Source organism: Dipodomys merriami, unplaced genomic scaffold (assembly GCF_024711535.1).
Source record: "Dipodomys merriami isolate MVZ:Mamm:240054 unplaced genomic scaffold, mDipMer1.0.p SCAF_29, whole genome shotgun sequence".
Classification (NCBI taxonomy): Eukaryota; Metazoa; Chordata; class Mammalia; order Rodentia; family Heteromyidae; genus Dipodomys; species Dipodomys merriami.
This window is the reverse complement of record NW_027204381.1, coordinates 17,715,438-17,732,484: the sequence shown is the minus strand read 5'-3', so window position 1 is coordinate 17,732,484 and position 17,047 is coordinate 17,715,438. Positions and strand designations below refer to the sequence as shown.

At 45.0% G+C, this 17,047-nt stretch overlaps 1 protein-coding gene across 6 annotated transcripts in view; it reads left to right on the top strand.

Moving 5' to 3' along the window:
- Positions 1–12,050: 12,050 nt before the first annotated feature.
- Positions 12,051–17,047, top strand: part of Cadm1 (cell adhesion molecule 1) — a 319,918-nt gene continuing 314,921 nt past the window's right edge. For 2 of the 6 annotated variants that reach the window (XM_070038519.1, XM_070038518.1), the window contains exon 1: positions 12,139–12,383. In XM_070038519.1, the coding sequence (XP_069894620.1) occupies positions 12,251–12,383 (133 nt within the window). In that variant the 5' untranslated portion in view covers positions 12,139–12,250. Of the gene's footprint in view, positions 12,384–17,047 lie in introns of all 6 variants that reach the window. The other 4 variants (XM_070038521.1, XM_070038520.1, XM_070038517.1 and 1 more) reach the window with 4 other exon arrangements.

Here is a 17,047-nt window from a genome sequence, read left to right as displayed (position 1 = left end):
GCAGGAAAGGTAACAGCTCTTCAGTCTTCTGCCAGTAGTGTCTGGGCAGCTGGCATCCCCTCCTACCATGCTGTGTATTTGCCCAACTTCAAAGCCAGGGTAGCCATCAAAGAGAAGAAGTGGAAAAGGAGACAAGCTTAACTCCCCCCCCCCATCCCCTTCTCTCCATCAGAAAGCCTCCTTTGCCAATATGTTAACTAGCAGTGCACACTGTTTGCAGATCCACGTGTTTGCAACAGTAGCTGGGAGGAAATTTTCACTCTGGTGCTTAGACATGACTTGCCTAGGAAGGTAGGATCCAACTATATGGGCCTGTGCCATGGGATGCTTCCCACTGCCAGCTTCCACACCAAGAACGCAATGGGGTTGAGATGGTTGTTGCTGTTTTCTCCTTGCTACTTTTTTTTTGTATTTTGTTTTTATTTTTAAGATTAATTATTTTGATTATCCTTAGTAGCTGCGTAAAGGGATTGCATTTCAATGTGTCTGTGAGTACAGTGCATCTTGACCCATATCACCCCTTCCCTTGTTCTCCCCCATTTCTCCCCACCGCATACATCCTCTCAATTTACCTATCTGCAGTTGAACATTATGACTGCATTCACCTACCCTTCCTCTCTCTATTCCTCTACCCTTACCTGTTGATCCCAATGTCTCCCCTTGCCCCGCCCCCACACACACACCACAAGCTCCAGCATCCTTGAATTCATTTTATTATACTGCAAGTTCATTGTTCAAAGGAGTTATACTATTAGAATCCTCCCCTGAATATTCCATACTTTACTTAATAAATTAATGTATATATGCATTATAACCTCATATATGTTTACATATATTTTTAATTTAAATCTAATGTCCACATATGAGAGAAAATACATGTGCTTTGTCTCTCTAAGCCTGACTTACTTGACTTGATATACTATTTTCCCCCTGAGTTTTTATTGTCAGTATCTGAGCATCTATGGTGGATTAGGAAAGGACCTGTTGAACACAGAATAATGAAATCAATTGTACAGGTACATGTTGAAGCTGGTAATACTTTATATCAACCAAGGGAAAAGGAAGGCATGGAGAAAATATGGCATCATGTAAAGCAGATGGGCTTTAAAATCAACTAGACCTTTCCAAGTTACTCTGAGCTGTGAGTTCCCCATCCGAATAATAATGATGATGATAGTTATTACAAGAATTAAATGTGATGTCTTCTATAGAATAACTGGTTCAGAGAGAGCAGTCAATAAACATTAGTGTCTTTGTTTGCTTCCCAAGCTGCTGTATCAAATCACCAGGACGCTCAGTGTCTTGAGATGAAAGAAATGCAATCTCTTATGCTTCTGGAAGCCAAAAGTCCAAAATCTGTTTCACCAATCACGGTGTGGGCAAGGCTGCATTGCCTCTGGAAGCTCCAAGGAGAAGCGATTCCTTGTCTCTTCCAGCTTCAAGGAGCTGCTGGCATTTCTTGGTTTGTGGTCTTGTCAATCCAGAGTTCACGGCCAGCATCTTCAAATCATTCGTGTCTTTACAGGCACCTTCTCTTCTGTGTATATGTCAGATCTTCCTCTACCTTCCTCTCACACAGATAATGGTGATTGGATTGCACTTAGGATCCCCATGGCTAATTTCCCCATCCCCATTAAAAGAGCCTTACCTTAGTCACATCTGCACACGCTTCCTTTCCTTCTAAAGCAGCATGCATAGTTTTCAGGGATTAGGGATTAGGTCCTTGGTGTTGGGGACAGGATCATTCAATCACTGTGGCCTTCAGGTTTTTGAAAGGGAAGAAAGGAGAGAACAGTAAGAATGTACTTTTTCTTAGTAACTGAACTCATATGCAAATTTAACATCTAGTTTTAGTCTTGTTTTTTAAAATCTTTTTCAACTTGACAAGTCAGAATAATGAGACAGAAACATTAATAGGGATACTGTTTGGATATATAGATGCCATGCTTTTAAAAAAAATTGGTTGCATTTATAGTGAATTGTTATATAAGGTCTTATGATTTCATTACGATGGGGGAACTAAGCTGGCTCTCTGCTTACTTATGTCTGCACAACGAGGAATCATTTAACAGATTTAAATATACTAGCCTACCCTTATTCCGCTACAAACTCGATGCTTTTCATATATAGGCTTCAGCTGTTAACTTCTTACAGATCTTGCCTCTTGAACTCGATTATATATTTCTCGAGCTGAGAGATATGTCTTATAGCTTTCATCCTTCCAAGTGCCTACTATCATATATTGGTCAATAAATATTTGTTTGACTGATTAATTTTAAAATACCCAAGAAAGCAATTGTGAAGGAAGATGAAGGCAAGTCCATTCAACATTTGAGCTTCAGAGAGATACATATTAAGGGAAATAATCTTAAAGCTTGGGAGAAATATTCATGCTTCTTTTTCTTATTCCACACTTCTCAGCTCTGATTAAAATGTATATACCTTTGTCAAAATGCATTTCCAACTGACCAAGGAAAAATAGTAATACAGTATTTGAATACAGATCCTATCTATTTTATTTCTTTTATCTGGTAAAGTAGTATGACAATCTAGATCCCTTCCGTAAAAATTCAAATAGCATTCCCTTAACCTTATTTTTAGGATCAAAATAAGCCGATTTTAAAATTTCTGTCAGAAATGGCCTTTAGAATAACATGCCTATTAGTGGGGAAATAAAGGAAAGTGCTACTCAAAAAGATAGATTATGCATTTAAGGAACTCAGCACATCTCCTGGCACATAGTATTCTCCAAATATTAATTTCCTACTGTTTTTTGGCTTTCTCCCTCACTTCATAAATAAGCTTCATAATCAACAGAATGAGCAACTAGTCTCTAGAACATGGTAACTTCTTCAAGAGCAGAAGGATTAACAGAAATGCAAAGTGTTTGTAAATAATGTATCATATGGGGGTTTAGAGATATGAAAAGACAGCCTATACAAATCCTGAAATAAAAAGACTTTATTACGAGTAGAGAGCCATGGTAATTTTCCTGCTCTTCTAATTTCTGGGGTGTCCTCTGAGTGCCTGTTTGGTGATTCGGACTTATAGGGTTTTACAAGAAATACTTGGGTAAGAAGGTGCCAAGCTATCCTTAAGTTTGTGTCTTTCCAGGGAGAAAGTGGACTATTTATTTATTTATTTGAGTGTGTGTTTATTTGCAATGCCTTTCACAGTAGAGGAGCAATCTTTTGAAATGATGAGAATATGGAATTGGCCATTGTAACCTGATTCAGCAGACCAGTTCCATTTGGGTGATTTTTAGCCTGCCTCTGAGAAACAGAAATGAGCAGGTCGGAGTCTCCCCAGACCCCAGATAATTGAGTTGAGCTGGTCTGTGTGCTCAATGGTTGTGCATTATCCGGAGCCCTCTTGCCCTCTGGAGAGCATACCTCGTTTCTCAATTATTCAAAATAAATAAACTAATGATATCATAAAGGAGAAGGGGGAGGGCGCCTAGAAATAACTACCCCTCTGGTTTTGTATGGAAAGCATAGTCTAAACTTGAGTGATTTTAGAGTCAATTTTAGTGAAGGAAGAAAGCCCATCTGTGTGGCTCGGCAAATTAATTTTGAACATTTGAAGATAAAAAGGCTGAGTTCCTTGGAACTGGCTTTAAAAGTCACAACCATGGCAATCCAAGGAGTTCACTGACTAGGGGCTCCTCTGTTAATTCCCAACACCTCTTCATCATTGCTTTAGAAAGGATGTGGCTCTCTGTAAAGCACTGCCAATTGGGAGAAGAATCAGATAATGAAGAAGTGATGTCCCTATGATGACAGGCCGTTAGGTCCTCAATAGGATTTCCTCTCAATCAAAAGATGCTGTTTTTATTAGAGCATTCTAGAGAGGAGGGGGAAAGACAGAAGAGGGGCCTTTGCTTTTACATCTTTATAACAAAACACATATTGAATAAAAGCCCCTGGATGAGCTACAATGCAAACCCAGAGGGTGGAAGAGATAATTTTGTAAATTGTAAATCAGAAATTCTATTTGCAATAGATGCTGAACACATGTAATTTAGCAGCATAACATTGTTTCCCTGAATATAAGTGTGATAGATGCCTTGTAAGTTTTCAAGGAAGGGACAGAGTCATTTAAATATCTAGTGCCATGGTAGTACTATCCCTGGTTAGCATCTTTGGGAGAGCCCTTACTATTAGGACACTGATGTATTGTCACTGTCTGGAGATAGAAGCCTGGACCAGTGACCCAGGAGCTTGTTCTGTGATCAAGGAGGTAGGGAAGGAAAAAATGAGTTGGTGGCATCTGCTGGTAAGATGATTATGCTTTACAAAATACCTCTTTGAGGAGACTAATATGCCAGAGACCTTCAAAATACCTCTTTGAGGAGACTAATATGCCAGAGACCTTCCCAACTCAGAATTAGTAACCTTTTCCAAGTCAGAATTGACATGATGAGATTTTTCTCTTCCTTCACATTAGCAAGCAAAATGTACCAGTCATGTTGACTATATGAACTGAAAAGCCAGGTAATTGGCTCTGGTGGGAGGACATAAGTGGCTGGCATAGCAGATCAATCCAAAGTTCCATGGAGTAGCTCCCTAAGAAGAATAGTTAGCTTTAGGGTCCTGACCTTCAATTTTTCTTTCTCACCCTAGAGCCGTGAATGGAAGCTGTATACTTTCCCCATTAATAATGCTATTTCTAGGCCAAAACTGATACAGACAAGAGGAACACTTCAAATGAAAGATAAATAACAATTACTAGAAATCATAAGGTTTTTTTTTTTGTTTTTTGTTTTGGTAATTGAAGTCGCGAACTGTACTAATTGCCTCTGGAACTATATGCCATTTACTATATTTTATTAACTGCCCTGTAGGAGAGATTGCCTTTCTGCATATTGGCATCTCATAGATACATTGGGATGTTTGCATAAATGTGTTATTCATTACAGACCACACTGCATAAATAAAATATATAGAGAGTTATTAGTACTGTAACGAAAACTCTTAGAGAAATAGTTTAGCAAGTGACAATGCTGTCAAAGAACATGAAAGACTGAAATTAAGCCTTGCTTTTCTTCAAAACATGATCTTTAAACAAGCTGAACTTCAGTTCTTCATAACCTGGAGACAGGTAAAAGGAGATATTCAAAGTACCACGTGGGGTTCCTGCTGGCTGAGAAAAAGGCATCCCCGGAGAGTCAAAATAACTTTCAGAAGAAAAAAAGAACTATTTTAATCTGCCAAAGAGTAAGATGATTATTCCTCTTCTGGAACTCTTTTGAAAAAAAAAAACCTACATTTTCAAACAGTTACATAGGATTTAGCCAGACATTGACTTCAATGTGAAATGCATCGCTAAACTACATGTTTGGAAATGTAAAGATTGGTATATGCTGAAAGTCAGACAAGAGTTTGATTTAAGGTGACAGAGTTTGAAAGATGAACACAAAAATACCAATCCCTCAGAAGTGCATTACTCAGGCAGGAGATAACAAGAATGAAGAAGAAACAAAAGCCAAATATCCAATTGCAAATGCATTTGAGAGAAGGATTGGGATTGGTGGGGGAGGGGGGAGGCTGGGAAGGGACGTGAAGGGTAAACAAAAGGAGGAGGCTGCAATGCTTGGTAAGAAATGTACGCATTATCCTGCCCATGTAATTGTAACCCCTCTGTACAGTATGTTCACAAATAAAATAAAATTAAAAAAAAAAGAAAAAGAAAATGCATTTGAGAAATTTGAGTGTTCCTTGAGACCATAAGGAAAAAACACAAAAGCTTACACAGGACCATCACAAGACCTCAAGGATGCGATTTTGAGAACATTCTCCTAAAAACTTTTCCTGTTTGGGACTGCAAGATAGATGATCAAGACAATTTCTATTCAGAACTTGTCCTGTTTACAACCCATATTACAAAGAGTTTTATTACCATTGTCATCTCTTAGCAGCATGAGCGATACAATCTCATATTCATAATATGGCTATTTTATATTGCAGCTTTATGAAAATCTATAGATATCAATGTCTGTGTTTAATGGATCTTTCTGAAATCCTGCTGCCCGGGAAGTTGTGTTGTACTGTTATGGAATTATCATAGAACCTCATCTGACAATTATGATATCATCTCAGGAAAATATGACTTTTAAAGTATGAAGGAAAACTTTTGCAGTATTATGACCAATCATATTTTAGCTTAGAAATAAAAAAAACCAAGGTCTGTATGTGATAATTAGTTGAGTTACCCCAATGGTGACAGTCCCTCTATCCCACCCAAGGCTGTCTGTCAGTGTCAATGAAATTGGATGTCAGATTGAAAAACTCGAAAGCTATTTTTCCATATGAGAAAATCACTAGCAAATCACAGCTTCCTGCCCTGTTGGCAAGATAAGTAAAATTAGCACACAGCCCTTGCTTTGTTTGGTCAAACTTTAATCAAACTGTTTACACAGATGTGAAGCTGGTCACACACTGGACCTCAGCATAATGGGATTTTATCTCTAATGCCAATGTCCAATAGTCTTTGACCTCATTTTAGCAATTGGCATGGTTATTTACTGCTCCTTTCTTCCTTTGCTTCTTTGCTTGTTTTGGTCTCTCTGTATTCCTGGGACTCTCTGTTTGGAGCTGCATTCACCCCAGAAAGAACTGGTGTATATATCAGTGGCTTTTTGTTGTTGTTGTTTTTTGGTGCCTATCTTGGGGCTTAAACTTGGGGCCTGGGCACTACTGCTGAGCTTCTTTTGCTCAAGGCTAGCTCTTTAGCACTTGAGCCACAGCACTACTTCTGGCTTTTTCTGAGCAGTTTGTTGGAGCCAATAGTCTTACAGCCTTTCCTTCCCTGGCTGGCTTTGAACCACAATCCTCAGATCTCAGCTTCCTGAGCATTTAAGATTACAGGTATGAGCTACTAACGCTCAGCTATTCCTCCACTATACCCCCTCCAGGAGACTTCTCCACCCCCTGTACATTCTGTGTCCATAATTTTAACTTCTACCTATATGCTCTTGATTCCAGCTTGGGGGGGGGGTCTTCTAAATTCTAGACCAATAAATCTAGATGATTTATTGCCTGGCTGAATATTACATCGACATTTCAAAGCCAATGGTGTCCCACAGTGAAATGATCATCTTCTCCACAGTGCTCATCCCTCAAGCAAACAGCAGGCTTCCAACAGACCTATTGGATACCTCCGTTCCTGTCATCGGTGACTAGTGCTAATACTTACTGCAATACAAGGGTAGCATTCATTAGTCATCCTATCCACCAGAATAAAATGGTCATGAGATTCTACTAGCTTAGTGGATTTCCATTACCTTTAGTAAACTATAGAAACTTCTTAGCAAAGCATGGCCTAGTCCCTATGTATTTTCTTTTTCTAGCTTCTTCTCTTGCCATTTGTCCTCTGGTAACCTGTAAACCAGCCATTCTACTTGTAATTCCCCAATAGCTTTCCTAAGCTACTGAGCCTTATGAATGATGTGTCTCTAGACCAATCTTGCCTTTATCCCAACAGTATCCCAGTCTATTGCAAGGAGTCTTATTTAATTTCCAAGACTCAGCTGAAGAATATTCTCCCATGATATGTATTCATACTTCTCTTCTGAGAATATTTAGTTGCCTTCCATTTCTGTTTACATAGAGCTCCGTGCACATATTATAAAACATGTGTGGTATATAAGCATTGTGGCATGTTTCTCTCTCCCCTATCATACTTGAGTTCCTGGATGGTAGATGCAGCTTTTCATATAGCTCTCTATTTACGGAATTTAATAGGGCCTGTTCCCTAGGGACCCTGTGTAAATTCCTTTTTCTTTGGTGAGTGTGTATTTGGATCAACCACTTATATTTGAATATATTCCTAAATATGTGATTGGAAGAAACTATGACTGGGTCCCTTAGGCACGGCACCCTAACCCACTTTATGTATAGTTTTCTACAACCTACTTCATTACGTTCTTTCAAACTGATATCCAAGAGTTTATTGTCAACACTGTGACTTTAGAAGAATAAACCTTTGGATAAAGTGTTACTCATTTAGGAATATGGATTTAAGGCCGGCTTTGTATTTCTTAAAGATTCCCCTCTCTCTTGCAAAGAAAAAGAATATAAGAATGTACATTCTAATAAGAGTGTGTGCAGTCCAATAATCTAATAGGATGCTCAATTACTTTAACTTATAGAAATTTTTATGTGAGTATTGCTATCTATAATAATTTTAATCCAGATTTTGATAATGGAAATTGAAACATAGGATTGTTTTGTCTACTCAGTCTGCTGTAACAGCCTAAGTATTGTAGTCTAAGTGGCTTGAACGACTGAAATTTATTTCCTATCATTTCTCCAGATGAGAAGTCTAAGATCTAAGTGCCAAAATAACTAGATTCAGTTAAGCATCCTCATCCAGGCTTGCTGAGGGCACCAGATGCCATGTGCTCAGATGGCCTTCCTTTTGTGTAGGCTAAGGGAGAGGAAAAACTCTGGTGTTTCATACTTATTTGTTTATTTAGTGCCTGTGCTGGGACTTGATCTCCAGTCCTGAACACTGTCCTTTAGCTTTTCTACTCATTGCTGGAACTCTATCACTTGACCCACAGCTCTATTTCCCATTTTTGCTGGTTAAGTGGAGAAAAGAGTTTCATGGACTCCCCTGCCCAGGCTAGCTTTGAACCATGATCCTCAGATCTCTGCCTCCTGAGTAACTAAGGAATACAGGAGTGGGCCACTCCTCCTCTTTTCATAAGACCATTGTGATACCAGAATGGAGTTCTTACTCTCCTGATCTTATCTAAGATCCAATCACCTCTTGAAGGCTCCAAGTCTAAATTCTATCACATTGAGCTGAGAGATTCACCACATGAATTTTGTTCCTCCTCCTAATAATTTTTCTTTGTTTTTTTCTTTGCTTTTGTTTTACAAATTTTAACAAGCAAGATGTTACTAGTTGTCATTATCACTGATATATTTCCCCCAAGCATGAATCCTCCCTCAATGCTTATTTTTCACATGTTTACCCACATTTCTCAACTGTTTTAGTGAAGGCAATAATATAAAGCCTCTCTTTCTCTCTTTAAAGTTTCTCAAAAAAGAAAAGAAGGAAAAGGACTGGGCTCTTAGTGCTTTGTGTGTGTGTGTGTGTGTGTGTGTGTGTGTGTGTGTGTGTGTGTGTGTGTGTGAATTTCATTCTAACACAAGTAGCACCCAGATTGTAATTCTGATAAGTATTTCGGTTCTTTCTTGAAAAATTAAATTCACAAAACAATTGATTATCAGTTATAAATGGCAAAAACACCATCTGGGTTTTAAAACTGGTTCAATCCATGTAGCAAGGGGGAAAATGTTGGAACTTGTACTTGGCGAGGAGTTCTAGTCCACGGAGCAGAAAATGACGAGCTTTACTATGAGAAAGCCAGAGTAGTCATAACTTGTACTTAGCGGCTGTGAGAATCTGATACGTTCTTCACATGTTCCATATGTTAAATCACTTGGCGACATCCTGAGTGTGAAAGAGCTGGGGGTGGGAGAGGAGCACGGCTAGTGGATGGAGGAACAATAGCTTAACCCTAAACCTTCACCTCTGATTCCCACATAACTCCCAATGTGAAAGGTATCTAGAATGTAGCTCCTGTACCTGGGAAAGGGGGCAAGTTCCCTAATCTATGGCACAGGTGGTATTTCAGCAGAAATTTCTAAAGCTATTTGCATTCCTCCAGTGAGGTAAAGTCATACAGCATTAGCATTTCTTATAGAAATGTCCCGTGCTGTTCTTTGCCAACTGGAAATTTGAGTAGGTGTTCATTTGATGTGCCAAGAGAATGAAGGGAGATGAAAACACTCCACATCTTCCAATGTCCCCATACTGCGTTCTCAGTGTGGGAGGATTGGGGCCTGGCTACATTCTCTTACAGCATCAGCCTTATGAGGAATGCTTTTCCTTGGGAGTATACAGCAATTCTGTTATTTAATTAAAAAAAAAAACTTTTCTGGGCGGCTGGCATATTTTACCTTATGTTAAAAATATAGCTATCCTTTGCTTATTATTCATGTCTTATAATGTGAAATTTATTCATTCACTTAACAGATATTTATTGAGCCACAGTACAGCATAGTGGTTAGTTGCATGGTTCTGCTTGCAAAGTAGATGCTTAGATTTTAGGGCCAGCACTTAATCTTTCTGACAGTGATTAAAAATATTAAAATGAGAGATAGTATTTGTTTATACCTTGAAGATTATGCCAAGGATTGAATGAGATTATGCATGCTAAATTCATAACACAAACTCCAGCCCACAAGAGTAGTAATCATAATAGTAAATATTGACATTACTATGTGCCCAGTTCTGTGCTTCTGACATGTAATGTAGTGTTCCTGACATGTGGGACCAACTTGGCAGCTCAAATATCCCTTTCAACATAGAGATGGCCTTTGTGTTTTAGGTACTGCTTTTGGTGGAACCAAAATCTTGATTGCTTCAAATCCAGAGATGATAAGAATAGGTGGAATTTTGATGATTGAGCCCTATTGGGGTGACCACGTGGTGTTGGTTTCCTGTTTTCAAGTACTGTTGGATCTTTACTCACTTCTGGAGGATTACCTGTATGTAGCTCCTGCATCCAGGCTTCAGATTACAGAGCAGAATATCCAGGCCTGCAAAGACAAGGCAGTCTTGAAATTAGTTTATGCATAATGGATAATATGAGGCCGATTTAAAATGTAACTCATTTGGTATGTTGGCTGATCTCAACTTCCTTTATTGATATGTATTCTTTACTTATTTATTTATTCTTTTTATTTTGTTGAGGTGTGAGGGCTAGGGAAATAACTCCCTATGATTTTTCTAGACTATAACTCAGATTCAGTATTTTACATTCAGTCATCTCTTGGTCATTTAGCCACAGATAATTTGTCATGGTTTGTTTTAGCTGTTGCGATATTGATATTTATTATGCAAATTGTATTTCCTACATCTTATTGTTTGGCAGTCTATGAATACCTAAATGATTATAAACCTTTACACTTAATATGGCTCGTCCTTCAATTTGATGCTTGCTTGAGCAACAGAGGGGCAGAGCTCATACGATCTTCTAGAGGGAAAGAAAACACGTAATTAAAAAGCAGACAAGAGAGCCAGCTGCCTGGTTGAAAAGAAAGCAAAGGTAATTTCGGGGAGACAAGAGTTCAGAGTCTCAAGTCACTTCAACAGGAGCACTTCTCCCAGACACATTGGTAAGCTAAAGCACCTGTTGTTGGTCCCCAGCTGCCTTGAGGTGGGGGGGGGGAGGGGAGAGGACTGGGGGCTCAGAGGAGTGGGTTTGTGACCAGAAGGATCCTGATCGATCCCTAGATTCCCAGCAGCTTCCCCCGACCCCCGTCCAATTCCCCTTACTCCTGCCCACTCCCTCCAGTAGATTTGTTGTTGTTGTGTGTGCATGCAATCTTAAATATGTATTGCACCTATCACACACAGACATGCACGTTAAAACCAAGAAGGAAATCCTCAACAAACCGGGGAGCCTGAGCGTGCACGCTTCCCCCATCTCCCTGTCCCCAGGATCGACAGCAAAGACCCCGACTCCGGTCTCCCAACTATGCTCAAGTCAGCCACTAGGCTGCCGAGCCGGCTCTCCCGCGCTCCCGCTGCCGGCTCGCTGGTTCCGCCGGGCGGGCGTGCAGAGCACGCATGCACTGCTCCCAGATTGTTTTGTCAATCCGGGGACCTGCTGCCTCCCTCTCTACTACAGCGCAACCCCGGGTGCCCAAAGCTCTATTCCTTCCTGCGAGGTGAGGGACGGACATGTGCAAGGTTTTTTTTTTTTGTTTTGGCCAGCGATGTGGGGAACCGAGGCGCCTCGGGAAGGAGATTCTCCCGTCCTCCCTCCCGATCTGATGCAGAGACAGCTGCAAAACATTTCCTAAGGAAGGTGTAGAGGTGTACGGGAAGCTAGGCCCGCCCCCCGGAGGAGCCGGAGCCCCGCACACGCCAGGCACCCAGGAGAACACTCTTTCCTTGATCCGGGAGAAGCAAGACAAATTCCAACGTAAACACATTTGCATACGCCCCGCCCCTCGGCCCCGCCCCTCGGTGGCGCGGGCGCGCTGCCGCGCCTGGGGCTGGGGGGGCGGCGTGGGGGAGGGGGCGAGTCCTCCGAGAGCCGAGTTGGGCTCACAGTATTGGGATTGGCCGGTCCGGACTCCGCCTCCAGCGCATGTCATTAGCATCTCATTAGCTGTCCGCTCGGGCTCCCGAGGCAGCCACCGCCGCCAGTCTGAGGCAGGTGCCCGACATGGCGAGTGCTGTGCTGCCGAGCGGATCCCAGTGTGTGGCGGCAGCGGCTGTGGCGGCGGCGGCGGCGCCTCCCGGGCTCCGGCTCCGGCTTCTGCTGTTGCTCCTTTCGGCCGCGGCACTGATCCCCACAGGTAGGTGTTGGCACCGGCCGGTTGGCCCCGAAATCTTCCCCCAGACACCCCAGTAAGCCGTGGCGGTGGAAGAGGGGGGGACGTTTCCATGACAACCTCCCCCCCACTTCCTAAATCCGAAGCCCCAGGAGCGTGGAGGGGAAACTCGGGGGGCCCCGGGGTCGTTGCGCCCCTCGCCCCGGCCCGCAGGCCGGGCATGAGCGCCCCCGGGGATGGCTGCACCCACACCTTTTCTCCCCGGCTCGGCGCGGGGTGCGGAGTGGAGTGAGGACCGGGGCCGGGGTCTGGAGTCTGGGGGCCCGGGGCGCCCCCAGTGCCTTCCGGACCCTCCGAAACTCGCGTGGTCCCCGCAACTTAGGTCCTCGGGTCTCGCCGCGCTGCCCGTCCGCCCCCAGCGCTTCTCCATCCCGCCAAGCCTCCCGCTGGCGGACGACCCTCGCGGGTGCCCCCCGCCCCCCGCACAGCCCGGGGCTCGGCTCGGCTGCCCGGCTCCCCGCGCTCCTCCGGGCGTCCCTTCTCCCCGAACTGCACGCCTCCCGTGTTTCCTCCCCACGGCGGCGGATCGTAGCCCCTCGGCCCCCCTCGGGCTCGGCTCGGCCTGGCTGCGGGTCTCCCTGGCCCGGCTCCAGGCAGGGAAAGTTCCCCGGCCCGGCCCCGCCGGAGGCTGCGCGGGGGAGGGGTGCTGTCGCCGCCTCTGCGGGAAAGCGCGGGGAGCCCGCAGCCCGCCCGCTACGCGGCGAGCGCGGGGTGCGGACTCCGGATCTCCCCGCTGCCGGAGCCGGAGGGGGCGTTCGCGGCCTCTGCGGCCAGGCGGGCCCCCGGCGGGGCCTGCGGGCGGCCCCCCGCCCCCGCCCCCGGCGTGCCGGGCCCGTCTCGGGAATCTTGCCCAGGGGCGGGCGTCTCTCCGCACGCCCGGCGCCTGCTGGAGGTGGACGCCGAGCGCCCGGCCGGAGCTCCCGGGGTTGGCTCGCCCGTGTTCCGGGCGCGCTGGCGCGGTCGGGAAAGAAGAGGGCAGTGTTTGCTTTTGCTAACAAAAGGGAGCCGGAGCTCTTTCCCCCGCGGAGGGACCGGCCGCGCCGCGCCGCGCTGCGCCCGGCCTCCCTTCCCGCCACCGCGCCACGCTCGCTCGCTCGGCAGCCGCGCTCCGTCCGAGTCGCCGGGACCGGGGCCGCGCGGGGTGGGGTGGGGGCGGCGGCGGCGGGGTGCGGGCGGGGGGTGCTGCAGGGCTCTGCGCCTGTGAACGCCCCTCCTTGCGGCTCCCGAGCTGCCAAGACCCGGGGAGCAACAAGTGGCGGAGGACGCCGCGAGCTCAGTCCCCTCCCCCCCCGCCTGCGGAGCCCCCCGGCCCGGCGTGCGTGGCGCCGCGGGCCGAGCCCGGCGGCCCGGCCGGCCGGCGTGCCCACCCCCCGGGCGCCTCTCCGCTCGGCTTGTGCCTTTTGTTGACACGCTAGAGGACACACAGTTATGTAAACACCGCAGGAGACGCCGAAGGAAATGGGGATGTGGGGGGGGGTTCGGAATTTTGGGAGATGCCTGATCGATTGTTCCCCCCCCCCCGCCGGCTGGCCGAGGGAGCGTGCTCTGTGTGTGTGTGTGTGTGTGTGTGTGTGTGTGTGTGTGTGTGTGTGTGCACTGCCGTGGGGACCGATTGGCTTTTGGGGGGGGGGTGTAGGAGTGTAGCATCAGCTTCCAGCGTTGAGATTTTTTTTTTTTGTTCTTTTCTTTCTGTTCCTTCCATGCAGCGCCTGTCTGCCTCCGGATGTTGTCTATGTGTGCTGTGTGTGCCGTGTGTGTGTGTGGTGTGTGTGTGTGTCTCCCCCGAATTCTTCACGAGTTAGGAGGTAATTGGGTTCAGGCGATGCCGGTGTGGTTACAACTTCCCTGTAGGTGGTGCCTAGCCGGCTCGGAGAGGGGCTTCGGTAACAGGCTCCCGAAAGAGATCCCTCGTGCTGCTGCTGCATTGTACGCAAAACAGCGCCAGCGTGAGTTAAACGCGAGTGTGGGTCCAGGCCGGGCAGCTGGTGCATAGCGAGGCCACCGGAGCCTTGTGCCGGGGCGGCGGGAGCGCGGGGTCGGGGGGGGGGTGCTCTCCCTCTGCACCGAAAACGAGCGCAGGGCGACGCAGCCTGGCCAGCCGAGCGGGGTTCGGCGGTGCCCCCCGCGTCACGCCCGCTCCAGTGACGGCCCCGGGTAGTAGCGGCGCTACTCCGTTTGTAAGTATCTTCGCGGTGGTGAGAAGTTGCCTTCCCCGCCAGGGGCTGGATGCTGACTTGGAAAGGAGCGGTCTGGAACTCCAGCGTGCACAGCAAAGCCACAGGAAAATTCTGTCGCCAGTTACCATGGAAGCAGCTTCTTGCTCCTGTGTACATCCTTGTTTGTACGCCGGTTATCAGATTGTGTTCAAATTAGAAAGTAATTGGGTTTGATGTGTAGTGAGAGGATGAGGTGACTTTCGGTCATATTTTACCTTTGAATTCCTTAAAAAAAATTTTTTTTTTGGTGATGAGTGTGAGGTGTGTGTGTGGGGAGAGGTCTTGGCTTCCGCCCCCCCCCCCCCCCATAATGTAGAAGTCCATTTCAGATGGACACCTAGGGACTTGGTTTTCTCAGTCCTCTTGGTTGAAGCTGTCTCCGAGGCCTCCACTTGCCATTCCTCGGGTTTGAGAAACCTGTTGGTGTGACCTTCTGACTTCATTATGTTTGTTTCATTTATGTCCTTGCTAGGAAATCAAGCTTAGGCCATTGTGCATATATATTGGTGTTGGTTCTGTTTTCCCTGGTAAATGAAGCAAATCCTCTCCCCTTCCTCCCCCCCCCCCCCCCAGGAAATCTCCCATCTATCTCCCCTGTGGTGTTTGGATGAAATGGATGTTAATGAAATGCAGCCAGAATGCTATTTCCTGAACAGTGTTACTCACTCCTGGTACCTTTAAGGTACAAGCGTATCGTTGTCTTGGATTCTGAATGAACCCACCGTCTTTGATATCCACCCCTCCCTTACCTTTTTTAGGATGAGAGAAGATGGTTGATGGCTTGAAGATTGGTGGTGGTGATGGAGGAGCCCCAGGCTGAGTTTTGCTTGCCGCAGCCTGTTGGGGCTTGCTTACTAGGGACAGGGACTTCGCAAAAAGTGCCGCCCTGCTATTGTTGCCTTTCCCTGCATCAAATTGAATAGCCGCAGGAGGGACTTGCACTTGCCTGTGATAGCTTTGATAAAATATCCCTCATTAATGCCACTTTATATTTACTGTGTGTCACTGGAGACGCACAAGGCTTCATTTAGCGACTCGTGTGACGAGACAAGCTTGCATTATTTGCCTGGGACATTTTGAAGGAACAAGAGACCCATTGAGCAATCTTTTGAAATGAACAAATACGAAAAAGGGGGGAATAAAGGAGCAGGCAGTTCTGTGGAACAAAGAGTTTTATTCATATGGATGTTGTACATGCTTTATCCAGTTTTCCCCAATGGCTCTCCTGGTTCAGGGGTGTAGGACCGGGAAGACGCCAACAGGCTGGACACTTTCTCTTCCTCTCACACTTCCTGACTTCACATTCTTATCAGAGTTGGTCCTGGACTCACTGCCTGCTCCTTCCTCTCCTTCTCCTCCCTCTGAAATCCCAGAAGGTAACCAGCTCCAGGGTTTCAAAGGGAGATTTTTGATATCCTTTCTGGCAGCCCTGAATTCCATCAGAAGAAAAGTGCTAGCTACCTGTTGAGATTGATAATCCTTGGAGGATATATTGGTTGAAGGGAAAAGAGATGTCACTTTTCCATGATGTGTGTCAAGGCTGATAGTGTGTCAGATTGGTAAGATGCCTTGCACAATTACATTAGCCTTGCTATATTTATTTTTAAAGAAATCTGGTGAAAATTCAATCCAAAATTTCTATTAGCATTAATAGTGCTTCAGAAATATTATTCAGATTTTTTTCCACTTTTCCCCACACCTGGTAACATTTTACCTTTGTAGTTAAGTGCATTTTTATTGTTCCCTGGGCTATATTGTTAAATGTTTTTTTTTTCTTTTGGCTTTAAAAATTGATAAATAGTACTCTGAATATAAAAGGTCTCATTCTCTATGGGCTTTGCATGTGATATTTTAATGTCTAATTGGCCACTTAGAATTCAGATTAAAATAAATTTTTTTAGTATGTTTGCATATGTGTGTTAAACAAAAGATCCGGTTTAATGTGAGTAAATTTCTTGATAGGAGAAAACTAATCCATAGCCTGGTTTGAATGGAAATTTGCCAGACTACAAAGGAAATTTATAAGAATTAAATCCAAAGGATTAGAATGTGTATACCTTTCTTGGGAGGAACAGTACTGACCATCACACTGAAAATCCAGCACAGAAAGGAGAAATCACACAGCGACATCTGTTGCAGAATTGAAAATTTGCTGCTTTGAGTTGGAAGCAATTAGTTCTGAGTAAACACCTAATGATATCAATGTGTGTTTGTTTGTGTGTGTGTGTCCTGATACAAATATGAATACACACATACTTACATGTGCGTGCATATGCACACTATACAATAACTCACTCTGTACAATATCCATATTCTCTTGAAAATGTGTTGTAGAAAATATAAAGTTTCACCACAAAAGCTCTTTTAAAAAATATTAGAGAGTTTTATGATCGTGGACTTTTTGAAAGGAGA